Consider the following 17738-nt stretch of genomic DNA (forward strand, 5'->3'; position numbering starts at 1 on the left):
GGACACAAAGATTTATGGTTCAAAAACACCAAAATTAAAAAAAAACTGTAAAACTTGGGCAAACCTTAACTAAATTTCAAAATTTAAAATGCATCTGAAAGGGCTTAGGGGAACAGCATCTAATTCCAGCGTGCCTCTAATGTTAGCAGGTCAGAACATTGACATTCAATTAAAGCTAATTAAAAGCGTTTTCAACTGAAATCGAGTGATAAATAGCTCAATAAGAAGTGAGCAAGCAAGTTTCTATTAAAAGTTTTGCAAAATTAGCAGTTTAAATAATAAAAATCAGCAAATTGGATGGAGTTATGAGCGAGTGCTTAACCTGCCAAACATACGAGAGTTTTCCCTAAATAATCAAACAAAATACGGGGTGAAGCATCCCAATTGGTTAAATCTAAAGCAAGTTATCGGCATATTCGTGAAAAATAGCACAATTTCCAAACTCAAATAAAAAAATGTTCCATTCAGATTTCAACTCGATTCGACCTGCAGCTTGTACGGGACATCTGGGACTAGAACGTTGAGACTGAGAACGCTTTGGGTAAGGCAGTTTAACACACAAAATAGAAACTTTTACTTTTAGTGAATTGTTTAGTAGTAAAATTTTGCTCAGGGGACCCCTTAAATCCTATTGTTTGATTTTAATTTTATCATATTCATGTTTTTGAGACAATTTCACAATAGGAACATGCATAACAATGTTTATTTTCATCGAGATTTTCATCCATTTTAACCCTTTATGTAAGGTATGCACTTCGGAAGAAACCGGTCAAGAAAAATTTCAAATGGGAAGCAGCGGCAGCGCAAGCAAGTCAGATAGGGTGAAGAAAAGCCCCAAGAAATCGCTCCCTCTCCTTTTTTCTGCTGTTCGTAAAGCTGTTTCTTGACCCCTTTCCTTCCGATCTGCAGACTAGCCTTTAAGGCTAGTATGCAGATTGGAAGGAAAGGGGTCAAGAAACAGCTTTACGAATAGCAGAACAAAGGAGGTTCCTTCCGAAGTGCATATACCGCTTTAAAAATTAAAGTTAATGAAAATTACATAGATGTTTTTTTGTACCATCTAGTATCCTTGGAAACAAACATGATTTTCTATAAATAACAATCGAAGATCTTTTTTCACTTTTAATTTTTAAAAAATAATGGATGAAAATAAACATTTTTTTGCATGTTTCTATTGTGAAATTATCTCAGGAACACGAATATGATAAAGTTATCACTAGAAAATGGGATCTAAGCGGTATCCCGAGCAAAAATTTACAACCAAAAAATCCCCTTAAAGTATAAGTGTTTATTAAATAAATTTTTATGAGATAAACTGCCTTACCCAAAGCGTTCTCAGTTTCAGATGGTAGTTCCAGATGTCCCCTACAATCTCCAGGTCGAATCGAGTTGATATCTGGATACACTCAAACCCCGATGGTTTGACACCAACTGTTGTCATACGAACTACTGAACGTTTGTTTTGATAGTGTTCGTGAGCGCCGTGTAAAAAGTGACAGTTCGTCAATTTTTAGTTTGACTTTGACCAACCAACGGGGTACAAACTAAAAAAGTGTCAAACGAAAAAGTGACCAGCCACCGGGGGTTAAGTAGAACACTTTTTTATTTGCGTTTGAAAATTGTGCTATTTTTTCTCTCAAATGCCAATAACTTCCTGTAGATTTAACCAATTGGGATGCTTCCCCCGCATTTTTTTTTGCATTTTTCATGTCCTTTCAGATGCATTTTGAATTTTGAAATTTATTTAAGCTTTGCCCAAGTTACAGTTTTTTTTAAATTTTATATCCCGATTTGCCCCACTTCCCATTGACCTAGAATCTCGCCTAGAATGCTTTTGTTTTGGCCAGATGTTAGTTTTATAAGGCCAATACATACCTATCAAGAAAAGGGGTCAACAAAATAGCTTTACGAACAGCCGAACAAAAGAGAGGGAACGATTTCTTGGGGCTTTTCTTCACCCTCTCTGGCTTGCTTTCGCTGCCGCTGCTCCCATTTAAAATTTTTCTTGACCGGTTTCTTCCGAAGTGCGTACACCGCTATACGGAAAACCCACACACTAAACCAAGCTTGAAACCAAACATGCTCCGGCGGAGGTTGAATTCGTAATCCAAAGGACGTTAGCTCCGAACTCAGTTGCAGATCAAAAAATTGTATTTGATTATTTTTTGCAATGTTGGACAATTGGGTCCTAAAATGAAGCTTAGATTGCTGATATTATTGTTTACAGCGATAAAGCTTATTTTTCTGAGTACAATGACCCTTTGTACGACCACAAAGAGTTTAAAATGGATTTTTAAACAGCCCTCTGTCACGACGGCCATGTTTATGAAACCTTAATGTTCGACGCGAGCATGAAGACAACAAAGAAGATGAAGAACGCATTTGTTGTCAAAATTTTAAAATAAACAAACCGCGTGGTAAAAAAAGGCATAATTTCATAATGTTGAAATGATTTCCATGAAAAAATAACGACACGGGACGGATTTCCAAACACAAGTTCCCAAAGGACCTTATCCGCCAGAGACTATGGATAAGTGCCCCACGAAATTGCGATAAAAACGGTTTTGCAAGTTAGAAGTTCAGATTTCTGTAACAACTTTTCAATAGGGCGAAACCCTCAGATGTAAACAAACTGAGTTTTTGTCAGAATCATATAAAGCGAACAAAACTGATTCTAAAACACCCTCCATCATCACAAAATTTCGAAAATACGTACTTTGTACGACCACAAAGAGTTTAAAATGGATTTTTAAACAGCCCTCTGTCACGACGGCCATGTTTATGAAACCTTAATGTTCGACGCGAGCATGAAGACAACAAAGAAGATGAAGAACGCATTTGTTGTCAAAATTTTAAAATAAACAAACCGCGTGGTAAAAAAAGGCATAATTTCATAATGTTGAAATGATTTCCATGAAAAAATAACGACACGGGACGGATTTCCAAACACAAGTTCCCAAAGGACCTTATCCGCCAGAGACTATGGATAAGTGCCCCACGAAATTGCGATAAAAACGGTTTTGCAAGTTAGAAGTTCAGATTTCTGTAACAACTTTTCAATAGGGCGAAACCCTCAGATGTAAACAAACTGAGTTTTTGTCAGAATCATATAAAGCGAACAAAACTGATTCTAAAACACCCTCCATCATCACAAAATTTCGAAAATACGTAGTTTTACAAGCAAAAAACAAAAGGGCTAATCAAAAACATCAATCAAAACAAACCAAATTGAGTTTCCGCCCTTGTGTTTTCATCCAATCACGAGGGGCGAATGTAGTGTTTTCTGCAAGTTCCGACGTATATTTAGAAACACTAAATTTTCGTTATAATTTAGTGAATTTTAACCTGACAATCCTCAAAATGGATCAAAATGTATGTTTTTGATGTCTCTGACCACAATTCCACAACAAACACAGATTTGTATGATCCTAAATACATAACTTTTGAATTTCAATTATTGTAGTATCGGATCTGGTCTGGATTCACAATCTAGATATGAAGGTCCATAATTTACCGGTTCTTGGGACATCCGGGGATTCTGGGTCGGACAGTTGCAGGACAAAAAGTTAGTGTAGGGAGGTTTAGGAGGAATGCCGTACAAAATCATCGCCTCCGTAACCATCGAAGCTATGCAAAGATTGAGAAGGCAGGATGGTGTCGCGGGGTGTCATGTCTCCCACTTCCGGCGGGGACACCCCAAGGAACGTCACTTCAATATAGACCACATCGTCAAACCAACTTGCTACTTACGGTGTATCCTAGCTCAACGAGTCTTGGCCTGAATCGGACTCCTTATGAAGGCTTTCTAGACCAATTTTTTATCACTGAGGTTGCAAATATCACTGTATTATCACTGACTGTAACGTTTCACAATGATAAAATAGTTGTTTCACCACTTTTTTCTTTAAAAACCCGAAAAATGAACAAAAAACAAAAGGGCGAATCTGTTGTTTACTTTTGCTTTGTGGCGTAACCTGACGGGCTAAACCGTTGTTTTGGTTGAGTGGGTGGCGAATACGGTGGGGCGAAAATGGAGGCACGCTCTTCAAAAAGGCGTAATTTGTTTTTCTCAATTTTTAATAGCAAAAACACCTTAATTAATTTCAAATTGCTCTCTATGATGAAATTATTGCTATTTTGTATTACGTTTAAAAAAAAAGATGGTTTTTATGCTTTTTTGTGGAAATAGGAATTGATCGGAATTGCAAAATTTTGAATGTTGATTTTCCCGAAACGGCAGGATCGTAGGTTTCGCCCTTTTGAAATGTTGTTACTGATTTGTTCGAACCACTCCGCGATGAACTTCTTGTGATTCCACAAAAGGTCGGATTCTACACAAGCACGCGATTCCTTCGATTCCCTGTGCGAGTCGACAGCCTGAGTGGGCCAGTTCTCGGAGAAGGTTATCGAAGGATGCTTGGAAAGACCAGCTCCGCCACAATCACCGGAATCACGGATGTTTCTGCACTTGGTCGGTTAATCCCAGCCAAAGATTGCAGCGAGTTGTTCGGAAGGATCTACAGAGGGACTTGGCCAGTCCCCGGTCCAGTACTACTCGGCAAATCTTCCCGGTCAATCGGAAGCAACAGCTCTCACCTTTTTTCGTAAAAGATTTGCACACACAAAAAGTGATGTTTCTTGAAGATTTGGTGTAAACAAACAAACAACACCAATCACTGGTAAACAGCATTACACTTTTTTCAGTTCACTTTTACACACTTGTATGGGATTTTTCAGTTCAAGTATGATTACACACTTTCGTGTAATCATACTTGAACTGAAAAATCCCATACAAGTGTGTAAAAGTGAACTGAACAGTGTGTAATGTTGATCATCAGTGATACTGCTACACTCACAGGACCCACGCAGCAGTATTAGTGAAGAGCCCATGATAAACAGCGTGGGCTCTTCACTAATACTACTACGTGGGCTCTTCGAGGTTTTGGTGACTGTCAAACGTTCTAGCTATTTACAGTGGTGCCAGAGGGTTTTTTTTAAATCAATTTTGAAAAATTAACCTCGCGGTCCTTCTTGACAGAAAAGCTCCTACTTGACAGCTCGTTCCAAGGGAACCATAGTTGATCCATAGAAAAAATGTTGTCCTGTCAAAAAAAAATTGTTGCATTAAAATGAAAAAAAGTGATCAGAAATGGTTTTTAATCTTTTTTTTACCGTTGTACATAAAAATTTACATAGGGCTTTAGTACCCAATTCGGTGCGTAGTTTGCAATTAATTTTATTATTTATTATGTTCAAGCAGGACAATCACCCTAACAATTTCCCATTTCTCACTGAACAGCATAACAAATTTCCCCTTTTTGTGCTCTGCCATAGTTGATCTATCCAATAAAGGTTGCCTTAAATTTCAGCTGATTTGAAATTTTGACAAACACAACATAAACAGAACACTGTGAACACTGAAGATGTAAAGATTTTGTGGGTGGAGAAATTTAATTAAAAGATTTTTAAAGGAATAACTTCAGTTTCCATCCCTAATTACTGGAAGTGCTCTGGTGAAATGGCTGTGTATCAGTGGCCTTGGGAGTACAACTTCCCTCCATTTTTCACGTAAGCTTTGATTTTAAATCGTAACAAATTTAAATCCAAATTTAAATCCTTCCAGGGTGCAACCGCACAGCAAAACGAAAGAACAGCAACTGTCCACCTGGAGGACGCTGATCCTCGGCTATCAGAAGCACCAGCGGCAAGCCATCCTGAACATTGCCGAAGATGGACCCCTGTTTGTGAACGAGAGCATATCGCGAAAGCTATCCCCGGAGGGCCGGCTGTGGCTGCTGGAGGAACTGGTCAAAACGGGGAACGCCGCACCGGTGGACAAACGCCGCCAGCAGTGGGAAATCTACTGGCACACGCTGGACGAGTGGGCCACGATCGTGCACGATTGGGCAACGGGAAACGGAATGACCGGTACGGTTTGTACGATCTTTGAACTGGTGGCCGGAGATAACACCGTGGGGGAGGAGTTTCACGGACTGGACCAGGATGTGTTCAAGAAGGTGCTGAAAGTGCTGGAGGGCAAGGGAAAGTGCGAACTGATTGCATTTGACGATAACGAGGGAGTCAAGTTTTTCTAGGGCCGTGTGATGGAAATGGGTTGCATGCTTGACTGTATTTTCTCTAATGTAAATATAAAAGATCGAACGCTTGAAAGGACACCGAAGGGCAACTTTTCATTTCGAAAAACTTGAAAAGAATTCAATGACATTAGGCGTTGTTGTTTGAGAGTTTGAGAATTTGGGTAAAAATGTACACAAAAATCGTATTTTTGTATTTTCTAAAGGCTGATACGCAGATGGAAAGGAACGCAAAACTCCATATAAAAAAACGCCCAAGAAACGGTCAAGGAAAGGGTCACGAAAAGATTTTTGTTAAGCGGTACGCAGCTGAAAAGTAACAGAAACGGAAAGATTGCGTTTGACGTTTCTTCGCGTGGTGCTTGTTTGTAATGTTTTGATGAAAAAATCAAAGAATTGTAATTTTCCTTTTTGAATGCGACTGATAATTACAAACGTTTTAATAATTTTGTATTGGAGATAATAATATTTAAAATTCCCGCCGAATCTCAAAAAGCAGAATATTGAAACTAAAAGGAAAGATTTAGTTTCGGTCGAAATGGAGTAAAAAAAGAAGTTGTCTTTATACATGTCGGCCATCGTGTCACCAACAATTTATTGCTAGTACCAACCAGCTACCTCTGGATTATGAGTCCACTGCACTGTCCGATTTATCCACACTCGTGGGACCAAAATTAAGTAAATCAGAGTGAAATTAAACTTGACAAAAATCATACAAATATCTATGTTCTTACTGAAAATACAATAATAATCTGAAATTTTGAAATCCAACCAAACAACAAATTCAAAAATATGAAAAAACAAACATATCAGAAATTTCAAATAACATTTTTTTTTAAATAATAAAGAAAATTTCAACAAAAATGTGAAATGTGGAAAATCAAAATAAAAAATATGCAGAATTGAATAATAATTTTAATATTAAAGTTTTTATAAATTCAATAGATCAAAAATGTTAAAATTCGAAACGAATGTACAAGTCGAAATTCCAAAAGCTTTAAAAATCGGAAATATAGAAATTCGTAAATACAAATTTACGAAAACCTCGAAATTATAACAATCAAAAACTCTATTCATTCCACAATAAAAAAAAACTAGAATAAAAATTTAAGAATAAAGAAATTAAAAAAAATAAGAATTAAGAAATTTAAAAAAAAAATTAATAATTTAAGAATTTAAGAATTTAAGAATTTAAGTATTTAAGAATTTAAGAATTTAAGAATTTAAGAATTTAAGAATTTAAGAATTTAAGAATTTAAGAATTTAAGAATTTAAGAATTTAAGAATTTAATAATTTAAGAATTTAAGAATTTAAGAATTTATGAATTTCCAAGTTTCCAAGTGTCCTAACTTCCTAACATCCTAATTTCCTTACATATACATTTCCTAATTTCATAATTTTCTTATTTTCTTTATTTAACTAATTTGCTAATATCATAATTTCCTCATTCCCTGGTTTCCTAATTTCCTAATTTTTTAATTTCCTTATTTCATAATTACATAGTTTTTTAATTTCCTTATTTCATAATTACATTTTTTTTTATTTTTTCATAATTACATAATTACCATTTATAGTGTGCCTATTAACTTTCATTAAAGCAAAAACTGTTAAATTTTTAGTTTGAATTCAAAAACTAATTGTTATTTACTGTGTATTATTTTCTTCTGAAATCTTGCCTAATGTTGAGTAGTGTTAATCTGTTGCTATTTCTTCTGTCGCGATGTTTTGTTACAATGTTTTGGACCTAAGCATGTTAGAGTGCATAATTGACAAAGGGAGCGCGTGGTCGTAAAAAATATTCAGAGTGAAAAGTGATTTTTTTTGTGCCTTTTGTTTCGCATTTTTGTCGTGTATTGTGTGCTGCGAGGAGAAGATTGAGTAGTGCGGTGCCTGTGGGGACGTGCAGTCCTGTTTTTTTCGTGTTATTTTCCATCTCTTTTGTGTCGCTGTTCGAGTGCATGGGGTGATTGGTTTGCTTCTTCTTCTTTTTAATTTTGTTTTGTTCGCGCGTTCGTTGGCCGATGAGTTTTTTTGTTCTCTTTATATAGTTTTCGAATAAAAACGATCCGATTTTTTTTGAGACAAGCAAGTCGTATTGCTGGATTAAGTCCTTTCCATATCATCGAGGATCGGAAGGCACGTCGACGAATATGTTTTAGGGCTTATGATATAAAATCATTTTAATGAATGAAGCCCTTCCTACATCACCGTTGATCGGAAGGCACGCCTACGGAGAATTTCTGGAGAATCGCGGTCGAATTGATACTATATTTAAATCCCTAGAGAGGTATCTCTCCGCAGCCGGCTGCCTAAGATTTTTAAAATTTCAACCGATAAACAAATTGCTTATGGTCGCATCACCTACCACAGTGAATCCTGACCTCATACCCATCTTACTAACCCCTCAAAACTCATGTGATACTTTGTCGGAGACGCAGCTGATTTAGCGGTCCCATCACTCAAGTATCGGCTAACATTCCCATCCACTTCCCCGTGTCTTACCTCTGGTCGTGGCCGGCGTCGGTATTGATCAGCACGATAGGGACCTTTGAAAATTGCGAAGGGGAAATGATTGGTTCCTACTTTTCATCTGTGGTCCACGGAGCAATGTTTGGGGGTCCTGGTCAATAACGAAGTAGCAGCTACGGGTAGACACCAATGCTATGCTATGCTATGCTAATGTTTTGGACCTAAGCATGTTATTCAAAAGTTTACCAAAAGTACAATAGTAATATTTGTGTTAATCCTTTGATCATTCCATAAATTGAGTAAGGGCTCGAACCTCACTTGCTTAAGAAAAAGGTGAAATTTCAAAACAATGGACAGTGAAGGAAATATACTATGTAAAGAATCAATAGTAAAAGAAAGATTGTAATTTGTGACGTAGATAAAGAAATTAACAAAAGTTAATAAATTGAGGTAACGAACAAGCTTAGATTGTATTGAGGGCAATTTACAGGGAAGATGAAAAAATATTCAAATAGATAAATAAAGAAAAGACACATGATAAACATAATTGACATCGCTGCCAAATTAAGGGAAAGCAGACAGTTTGTTACAGCAGCATCAATTGGTAAAATAGAGTGGAAAAGCGTTGAGAAATAAGGGAATCAAATGAGTAAAATCGAAATCAAATGGAGGATAGTAAACAGAAGCCGCGTTAGAAAATCAGTGAAACAAAATAAACAGAAGATAGGTGGTAGCTGAGAATGAAGAGAAGAGAAACCCCGTTGTGCGATGTTTCAGGTACATCCACAGCAGTTGACTCAACATACTGCGAATCAAAACAATACCGTCTACAATCACAAATTACTTCCCTTTCCCACATTGACGCGCCCCTTTCTTCTTGCCGTCTCTACTCTGACCCTCGCTGGTCAAAGGTTTACGAGTCGTTTCCACAGGCCACCAGCTAGGTTACACCTTGTCATCATGATGACTAAACCAAGCCAACGTGGATGTAAGAAAATAGGACACTTGCAAGGAACCAGAGCCATGCTGTTTTGTCCAAACAGCACTACGGATGTAGTTGGGCTCCTTCCGGGATGTTCCTCGCCTGGGTGTCAACCGACGAGTATCATCAGTATCATGCACCCTTGGCCTGCCGAAGATACCAAATCGATAAAAAAAAATCCTTCAAGAGATACAGGTTTTTGAATTTTCATACCTCATTTTTGTATGGACAGCTGCCAAATTTGTAATACAAAAAAATCGAATAACCGAAATTTCAGAAAATTGCTCAATTTCGGAAAATTGTCGATCGCGAACCAGAAAAGGTCTGTTTAAGCAGTGTACGCTGTACGCCCTTGTTAAGGAACCGGTCAGCAAGCCAGAAAGGGGGTGAAGAAAATCCACAAGAAATCGCTTCCACTCCTTTGTTCTGCTGTTCGTTTAGCTATTTCTTGAAGCTGCGTACCAGCCTTTAACTATGAATGTCATCATGCTTGTAAAATTTAAACGCTTCAAACTTTGTTTTCTTTTCATGTTTGTGACTGTTTTCGATTCCTTTATTTTGTCCAATAAATTAATTTGTGTTTTTTTGTTTGCTAGTTTTAAAGAACGATCAATGCGTTGCGCAAAAAAACATGTTTTTGTCTATTGTTGTTTCCACAGAATAAGAATTAACCAAAAGCTTTTGCAAATCGATCCTCAGAGAAGAACGTTTGAAACGAATCAACGTCGAAACAGTGAGCCTGCATAAATGGAAATTTTCAAGTTAATATCTTTCGCTACGTCGCGCGCTCACATCTCGCGCTCTAATAGTTTACTGCACTACTCTTTTGTAACATTTTGTTGTGGGGGTTTGCTGCTGCCTTAAACACTACTAGCTTATTATCCTTGGTTGAGGGTTGCCATTTTGCTAATGCCTTATTGGGTTTATTCTTTGTTTGTTTTTTTTTTTCGACGTCGACTTTCTAACTCTTAGTTTTGTATGGTTTTGCTTGCAGTTGCTGCAAAAGCCGCTGTTTTGAACGAGCAGACTTGCAGCAAGCAAGCCGTTTAGTTTAAACAAATCGCACACATACGAACGAACCACAGTTTTGTTTGTTTGCTGCTGCTGCTGGCGAAAGGGAAAGAGACAGAGTTGGGTGTTTTTTTTTCGGAAAAAGAAATGTGTGAAAAGTGAGAGTGTGTCAAAGGGGGAAGAGAGTTCTCACAGCACGCTCGAGCCGAGATGGTTGGTTATGAGGTAGCATTCGTTTTACTACGTATGTTTCGTGTTTGATGATGATCAACATGACGTTTGAGAAAGAGAACACACCAACGGTTTTTGTTTTTCGTCTATTTATACGATTTCGCACTTTATTGGTTCTCTTTTTACCGCGTTATCAAAGCTTTAGTTTCACTTATCATCATTTAAGTTAATTAGTTTAAATAGACAATAAATAAAAGTATGATTTTTAATTCCACTTGAAGTAAGAAAGGCTCCCCCCCATTTGCTTTTTTTGTGGTGGTTTTCTTCCGGGGAGCCCTCTCGTGTGTTGGCGCACACCGGTTTCGCTGCGAACCGGTTCTTCCTAAAACTAATTAAGTTACTAATGCTCTTAACACTTAATAAAAATCATACAATTTTACAAATGTCGGGTCGGGTTGGTTTTTTGTTTTGTTGGTTTCTTATGAAGGATGTCGGAACAAAAGGACGATGTTCACACTTTTTTGCATTGCTTGCTTCAACAAGGGATGAAGGGGGGAAACTTTAAACTGAAGCTGAATTGGCCTTTTCCTATCGAAGCTGCCGGCATTCTCTTGAACGAGAGGCTGGTTCGTTGCGTACTCGTTTCTTCTCCGTTGGCGTGTGTTGTTCCGGAGAACGCGAGCGGATGATGTTCTGTGGTGGTCTGTTTGATTTTGTTTTTTTGGTTGTGATTGGTAAGATGCTTGAAGGGAGTTGGCAGCAACTTTACTTGCTGGTGGCCTTGATCAGTCCATCGGTGGACATGGACTTGGGGCGTTCGATGGGCAGACCCAGGGCACGGTCCCAGACGAGCGAGGCCAACACGCCGAGAGCACGGGAAACGCCGAACAGCACGGTGTAGTAGTTCATCTCCTTCAGGCCGTAGTACTGCAGCAGCACACCGGAGTGGGCATCTACGTTCGGCCACGGGTTCTTGACCTTGCCGAGTTCGGTCAGGATTGGGGGCACGACCTTGTAGATGTTGGAGACCAGTCCGAACAGCACATCGTTCGGCAGATGCTTCAGGGCGAACTCGCGCTGGCAAGTGTACCGAGGATCGGTCTTACGCAGCACGGCATGGCCGTATCCGGGCACGACCTGTCCCGACTTGAGCGTCTTCCAGATAAAGTCCTTGACCTTGTCCTCGCTGGCGTTGTCTCCCAGCTCCTTGCGCAGCTTCTGAATCCACACTAATACTTCCTGGTTGGCGAGACCGTGCAGGGGACCGGCCAGACCGTTCATGCCGGCGGCAAACGACAGGTACGGATCGCTCAGCGCCGAGCCGACCAGATGGACCGTGTGGGCGGACACGTTACCACCCTCGTGGTCACTGTGGATCGTCAGGTACAGACGCATCAGCTCGGTGAACTTCTCGTCTTCGTAGCCCAACATCTTGGTGAAGTTGGCCGACCAATCCTTCTTCGGGTCAATCGCACCGATTCCCTTACCGTCACGGTACGTGTTACGGTAGATGGTGGCCGCCACCACTGGCAGTTTCGCAATCAGGTCCATGCTGTCCTCGTACACGTACTCCCAGTACTTGCTCTTGTGCACACCCTCCGCGTACGCCTTGGCGAACTTGCTCTCGTGGTTCAGCGCCGTCACGGCACAGCTCAGCTGCGACATCGGGTGCAGCGTCGTCGGCATGTTGTTCAGCATGGTCACGACGTGCGACGGCAGCGCGGCGCGGTTCGCCCACTCGCGGGACAGCGCGTCCACCTGCGCCTTGGTCGGCACATCGCCGGTGATCAGCAGCCAGAACAGACCCTCGGGCAGCGGTTCCTGGCCACCTGAAAATGGACAAGTAGAGAAACATTAGTTTATTTTTTTTCTCTTTGGAACTCTCAGATTACAGTTATATTAACCCCCGACTGCTTTTTTTGATCAACCAGCAGAACAATTTGTGAAACTTATTTTCTAGAAAAAAATAACTTCTCTTTTTTTTAAAAAAAAATTGGAAAAATTGGAAAAATTTTAAAAGACTAACAAAAATTAATTTTTTTTAAAAAAATTAAAAAAATTTAAATTTTTTTTAAAAAATTTAAAAAATTATAAATTTTTTTAAAAAAATAGGGGAAATTCTTGTATCTTTGGCAGGTTAAGCTCTCGCTCCTAACTCCATCCAATTTGCTAATTTTCACTATTTAAACAACTAATTTTGCAAAACTTTTGGTAGAAACTTGCTTGCTCACTTCTTATTGAGTTATTTATCACTCGATTTCAGTTGAAAACGCATTTATTTAGCTTTAATTGCATGTCAAAGTTCTGACCTGCCAACATTAGAGGCACGCTGGAATTAGATGCTGTTCCCCTAAACAAAATTAAAAAAAAATTAACTTGAAAAAAAATTAAAAAGCTTAAAAAAATTAAAAAAAATTAAAAATCTTAAAAAAAATTAGAAAAAATGAAAAAATAAAAAAAAAATTAAAAAAAAAAATAAAAATATTTTAAAAAATAAAAAAAATAAAAAAAATAAAAAAAAATAAAAAAAAAATAAAAACAATTAAAAAAATTATAATTTTTTTTAATAAAAAGAATAAAAAAATAAAATTTCAAAAAAAAATAAAATTAAAATTAAAAAAAAATAAAAATTAAAAAAAAGATTAAAACATTAAAGAAAATTAAAAATAACAAAATATAAAAAAAATTCGCAATTCGCAATTCGCAATTTTCAGTGTAAGAACGGGCCTTGACCGATCTTATGCACTAGGTTCCCGACGAACACGCACTGCCCTTACACCTACATCTCACCCTTGCTCTGAGTCAGTACGAGCAACACGCTAGAACACGCTTTGAGTGTTCGTGCCAGGCATGCACACCTTCTTTTCCGGTTACGCATTTTAACTCGGCCGGGGGTGGTACATTACGTAGGGTTTGATGTAAGTATAAGCGCCTAACCATTTAAAGTGTGCCTATCAATTTTCATTAAAGCAAAAACTGTTTTATTTTTAGTTTGAATTCAAAAACTTATTGTTATTTTACTGTGTATTGTTTTCTCCTGAAATCTTCCCTAATGTTGAATCGTGTTTATCTGTTGCTATTTCTTTTGTCGCGGTGTTTTGTTACAATTTTTGGTCCTAAGCATGTTATAAAAGTTTACCAAAAATACAATAGTAATATTTGTGTTAATCCTTTAACCATTCCATAAATTGAGTAAGGGCTCAAACCTCACTTGTTTGAAAAAAGGGTGAAGATTGAAAACAATAGACAGTAAAAGAGAATTTATTTTATAAAAATCAAGTATCAATAGTAAGAGAATGATGAGCGTATTTTGAAGAATAAAAATGAGAAGCTAGATGTATTAGATGTAAAATTAGACAATAGTTAATAAATAGAGATACAAAACAAGCTTAGATTATAGTAATGATAATTTATAGGACAGATAAAGAATTATTTAAATAAATAAATTCGCAATAAAATCAAAAAAGATTAGTCGAATGATAAATAGACTTGATATTACTAGTACATTAAGGAAAAGTATATTTTTAAGGAAGAAAAAAAAAACAAAACAAAGTCTGTTACAGCAGTACCAATTGATAGAAAAGAGTGGAAAAGCTTTGAGAGATAAGAGAATCAAAAGTTAGTTAAATTAAAATCAAATGTTGGATATTAAATAGAAGAATCAGTGAAGAATTGGGAATCAGAAGAGCAAAATAAAAATAGGAGATAGGTGGTAGCTGAGAATGAAGAGAAGAGAAACCCCGTTGTGCGATGTTTCAAGTACATCCACAGCAGTTGACTCAACATACTGCGAATCAAAACAATACCGTCTACAATCACAAATTACTTCCCTTTCCCACATTGTCGCGCCCCTTTCTTTTAGCCGTCTCGACTCTGACACGCGGTGGTCAAAGGTTTACGATCCGTTTCCACAGGCCACCAGCTAGGTCATCATGAAAACCAAGCCAACGTGGAGGTAAGAAAATAGGACACTCGCAAGGAACCAGAGCTATACTGTTCTGATCAAGATAATTCAGATGATCTAACAGAACTACGGATGTAGTTAGTTACGCTCCTTCCAGGATGTTCCTTACGTGGACGTCAACCGAAGAGCACGCAACAAGGTCAGTGCCATTGCATGCTCTTAGGTATCAATCCTTGGCCTGCAAAAAAAAAAAAAAATTTTTAATAAAAAGAATAAAAAAATAAAATTTCAAAAAAAAAAATAAAATTAAAATTAAAAAAAAATAAAAATTAAAAAAAAGATTAAAACATTAAAGAAAATTAAAAATAACAAAATATAAAAAAATTAAAAAACAAATTAAAATTAAAATTAAAAATTGAAAAAGTTAAAAAAATAAAATTAAAAAATTTAAAAACATTAAAAATATTTCAAAAAATAAAAAAATCAAAATTAAAAAAAAATAAATAAATTCAAAAAAAATAAAACATTCTTAAATTAAAAAAATAAACTAAAAAAAAATAAAAAAATAAAAATAAAAAAAAAATAAATAAAAAAAAACCCGATTTAATATCACCAGAGGTGAAATAGAGCCTTTCTTACAAAATGATGAAACTCCGAGAAATGTATTGGTGCAATTAATTTCTCAAAAACATAATGATAACATCCAGTGAGAATTTAACCTAAAGCTTCGAATCTAAAGCCAGAAAGAACACTTTCACGCGCAGCGTAAAACGCGCAAGCGTAAAAGCGCTGGCGTTGAAGCTTCGACTTAACGACTTGTCGAGCTTTCGAGCGAGAACGAGCCGGGACTTCAAATTTGATGTTCAGTATATGATTTTGTATAAATCCAAAAATTTAATAGGAAAAAATAAGGTAAAAATAAGACGAAAAACACTAAAATCGCTATATCTCTGGAAATACATTTTGGAAAAGCTTCAAATTTTGGGCCCAAACAGTTTATGGCGCATGTTTTCGAATGGCTTTTTGTTTAAAACTGAATTCTTTAAATTTTATAGTGTTATCTGTGAAATAGTCCAAAAAAATACCTCTAAAAATGGCTTTGACCACATTTACTGGTCGAAAATTGTGAATCGAAAAATAAAATGTTCGTCTCCGACCCCACGGCTACAGATCTGACTTTTAAAAATTGTGGGTTTTACGAGCGGTTTTCCAGTGATGGAAGACACAAATTTTTAAGAGCGGATACAGACATCGGCCATGTATTTCAGAAAAAGAGCTCTCAAAAATCAGACTTTGAGTTCCGGGTTTCGGGCCAAAATTCAATCGAAAGAGCGCATCTAAACCTTCAATTTTGTAATAGGATTTTTTCCTGGGACGAATCCTCGCCGTGCACGATTTTTTTTAGATTTCTGAAAAAAGCGTTTTTCCAAAAGCAAACCTTAAACCTTTCTTTTGTAAGAAAGGCAAAAATGTTTTTTTTTTAAATTAAAATAAAAAAAATAACGTTTTCATTAAAATATCAGAGATCCGGCGTTCTTGTATTTTTGAATTTTCAAATTAGACAAGTAGAGAAACATTAGTTTATTTTTTTTCTCTTTGGAACTCTCAGATTACAGTTATATTAACCCCCGACTGCTTTTTTTGATCAACCAGCAGAACAATTTGTGAAACTTATATTCTAGAAAAAAATAACTTCTCTTTTTTTATTTCTTTTAAAAGAACTCAATTTAAAAGAAGTGTGTATCCCTCTACTGCCCAAATGTTTTTCGATTTTTTCCCCCGTGCCCCCTTTTCGGGCCAAAATTCAATCGAAAGAGCGCATCTAAACCTTCAATTTAGTAATAGGATTTTTTCCTGGGACGAATCCTCGCCGTGCACGAATATTTTTAGATTTCTGAAAAAAGCGTTTTTCCAAAAGCAAACCTTAAACCTTTCTTTTGTAAGAAAGGCAAAAATGTTTTTTTTTTAATTAAAATAAAAAAAAAATAACGTTTTCATTAAAATATCTTAGATCCGGCGTTCTTGTATTTTTGAATTTTCAAATTTTTAAATTTTCATATTGAATTTTTGAAATTTTGAATTTCTAAATTTTTAAATTTTTAAACTTTTTGAATTTTTAAATTTCTGAATTTTTGAATTTTTGAATTTTCAAATTTTCAAATTTTCAAATTTTCAAATTTTCAAATTTTCAATTTTTTTAATTTTTAAATTTTCAAATTTTTAAATTTTTGAATTTTAAAATTTTGGAATTTTTGAATTTTTGATTTTTTAAATTTTTGATTTTTTGAATTTTTAGATTTTTAAATTTTTAGATTTCTGAATTTTTGAATTTTCGAATTTTTGAATTTCGGAATTCTTGAATTTTTAAATTTTTGAACTTTTGAATTTTTGAATTTTTAAATTTTTGAATTTTTGGATTTTTGAATTTTTGAATTTTTGAATTTTTGAATTTTTGAATTTTTGAATTTTTGAATTTTCAAATTTTTAACTTTTTGAATTTCCGAATTTTTAAATTTTTGAATTTTTGAATCATACACAAGAGCAGACATACAAAAATCTCCGAAACACGCATCCAAAACTTTGCCCCCGGCTTGCCGGTACTTGTCGGGTATCAGAAAATGAGTACCCGACAGGTACCGACACATATTTTTCTTCTACAAATGAACTAGAGATCAAATTTGATACCTGCTTTGCTACGCGCGGTGGGAGACTCGGGGGCAAACTCGAGAGCAAATTTGGTGGGAATCAAATCGGGTAGCAACTTTCGACATTTTCGAAAAATGAATTTTTTTGAAATATTCAATAGGATTAAAAAGTTTGATAAACTTTTAGCATTTTCTAGGCATGAATCAACACATAATTATTGATTTTGAAGGTAAACGAGAGCAAAAAATGATAAAAACCCATATTTTCCCCCCCGCGGTGGGCTTGTTTCGGTGGCAAATTTGCTACCCTAGCGGTGGGGATGACGGAGTTTTTTTCAAGGTGGCAAAATTGATCTCGGTATTCATGAGCCGAGTGCAAATTTGATTTGCACCCCAGCGCTGGAGATGCCCCAAGACTTTGGATAATCTAATCAAGATAATAACATTATTTTCGTTTGTT

General features: G+C 36.3%; 3 protein-coding genes across 3 annotated transcripts in view; 1 reads left to right on the forward strand and 2 right to left on the reverse strand.

Annotated features, from left to right (window-relative positions):
• The window catches only part of LOC120424431 (tyrosine-protein kinase receptor), a 295519-nt gene extending 286795 nt beyond the window's left edge, over nucleotides 1-8724 (reverse strand). The window contains exon 1 of the mRNA XM_052707114.1: nucleotides 8599-8724. The gene's annotated coding sequence lies outside the window, so the exon portion shown is untranslated. The remainder of the gene's footprint in view (nucleotides 1-8598) is intronic.
• On the forward strand, nucleotides 5397-6181 carry LOC120428139 (vacuolar protein-sorting-associated protein 25-like). Its single transcript, XM_039593124.2, has 2 exons — nucleotides 5397-5568; nucleotides 5624-6181. The coding sequence occupies exons 1-2, from the start codon at nucleotides 5519-5521 to the stop codon at nucleotides 6093-6095; spliced, it is 522 nt and encodes a 173-aa protein (XP_039449058.1). The 5' UTR covers nucleotides 5397-5518; the 3' UTR covers nucleotides 6096-6181.
• A 1419-nt stretch (nucleotides 8725-10143) lies between the features above and the next one.
• The window catches only part of LOC120428134 (probable citrate synthase 2, mitochondrial), a 34218-nt gene continuing 26623 nt past the window's right edge, over nucleotides 10144-17738 (reverse strand). Inside the window, exon 5 of the mRNA XM_039593116.2 lies at nucleotides 10144-12558. Within this exon, the coding sequence (XP_039449050.1) occupies nucleotides 11495-12558 (1064 nt within the window). The 3' untranslated portion in view covers nucleotides 10144-11494. The remainder of the gene's footprint in view (nucleotides 12559-17738) is intronic.

This window comes from Culex pipiens, chromosome 2, assembly GCF_016801865.2.
Source record: "Culex pipiens pallens isolate TS chromosome 2, TS_CPP_V2, whole genome shotgun sequence".
NCBI lineage: Eukaryota > Metazoa > Arthropoda > Insecta > Diptera > Culicidae > Culex > Culex pipiens.

What these genes read in the sequence shown, in the direction of transcription:
- LOC120428139 (XM_039593124.2), top strand. Translation starts at nt 5,519, where the DNA reads ATGGCTGTGTATCAGTGGCCTTGGGAGTACAACTTCCCTCCATTTTTC. An exon ending in AACTTCCCTCCATTTTTCAC is followed by an intron (nt 5,569 to 5,623) that starts GTAAGCTTTGAT and finishes AAATCCTTCCAG; the next exon opens with GGTGCAACCGCACAGCAAAA.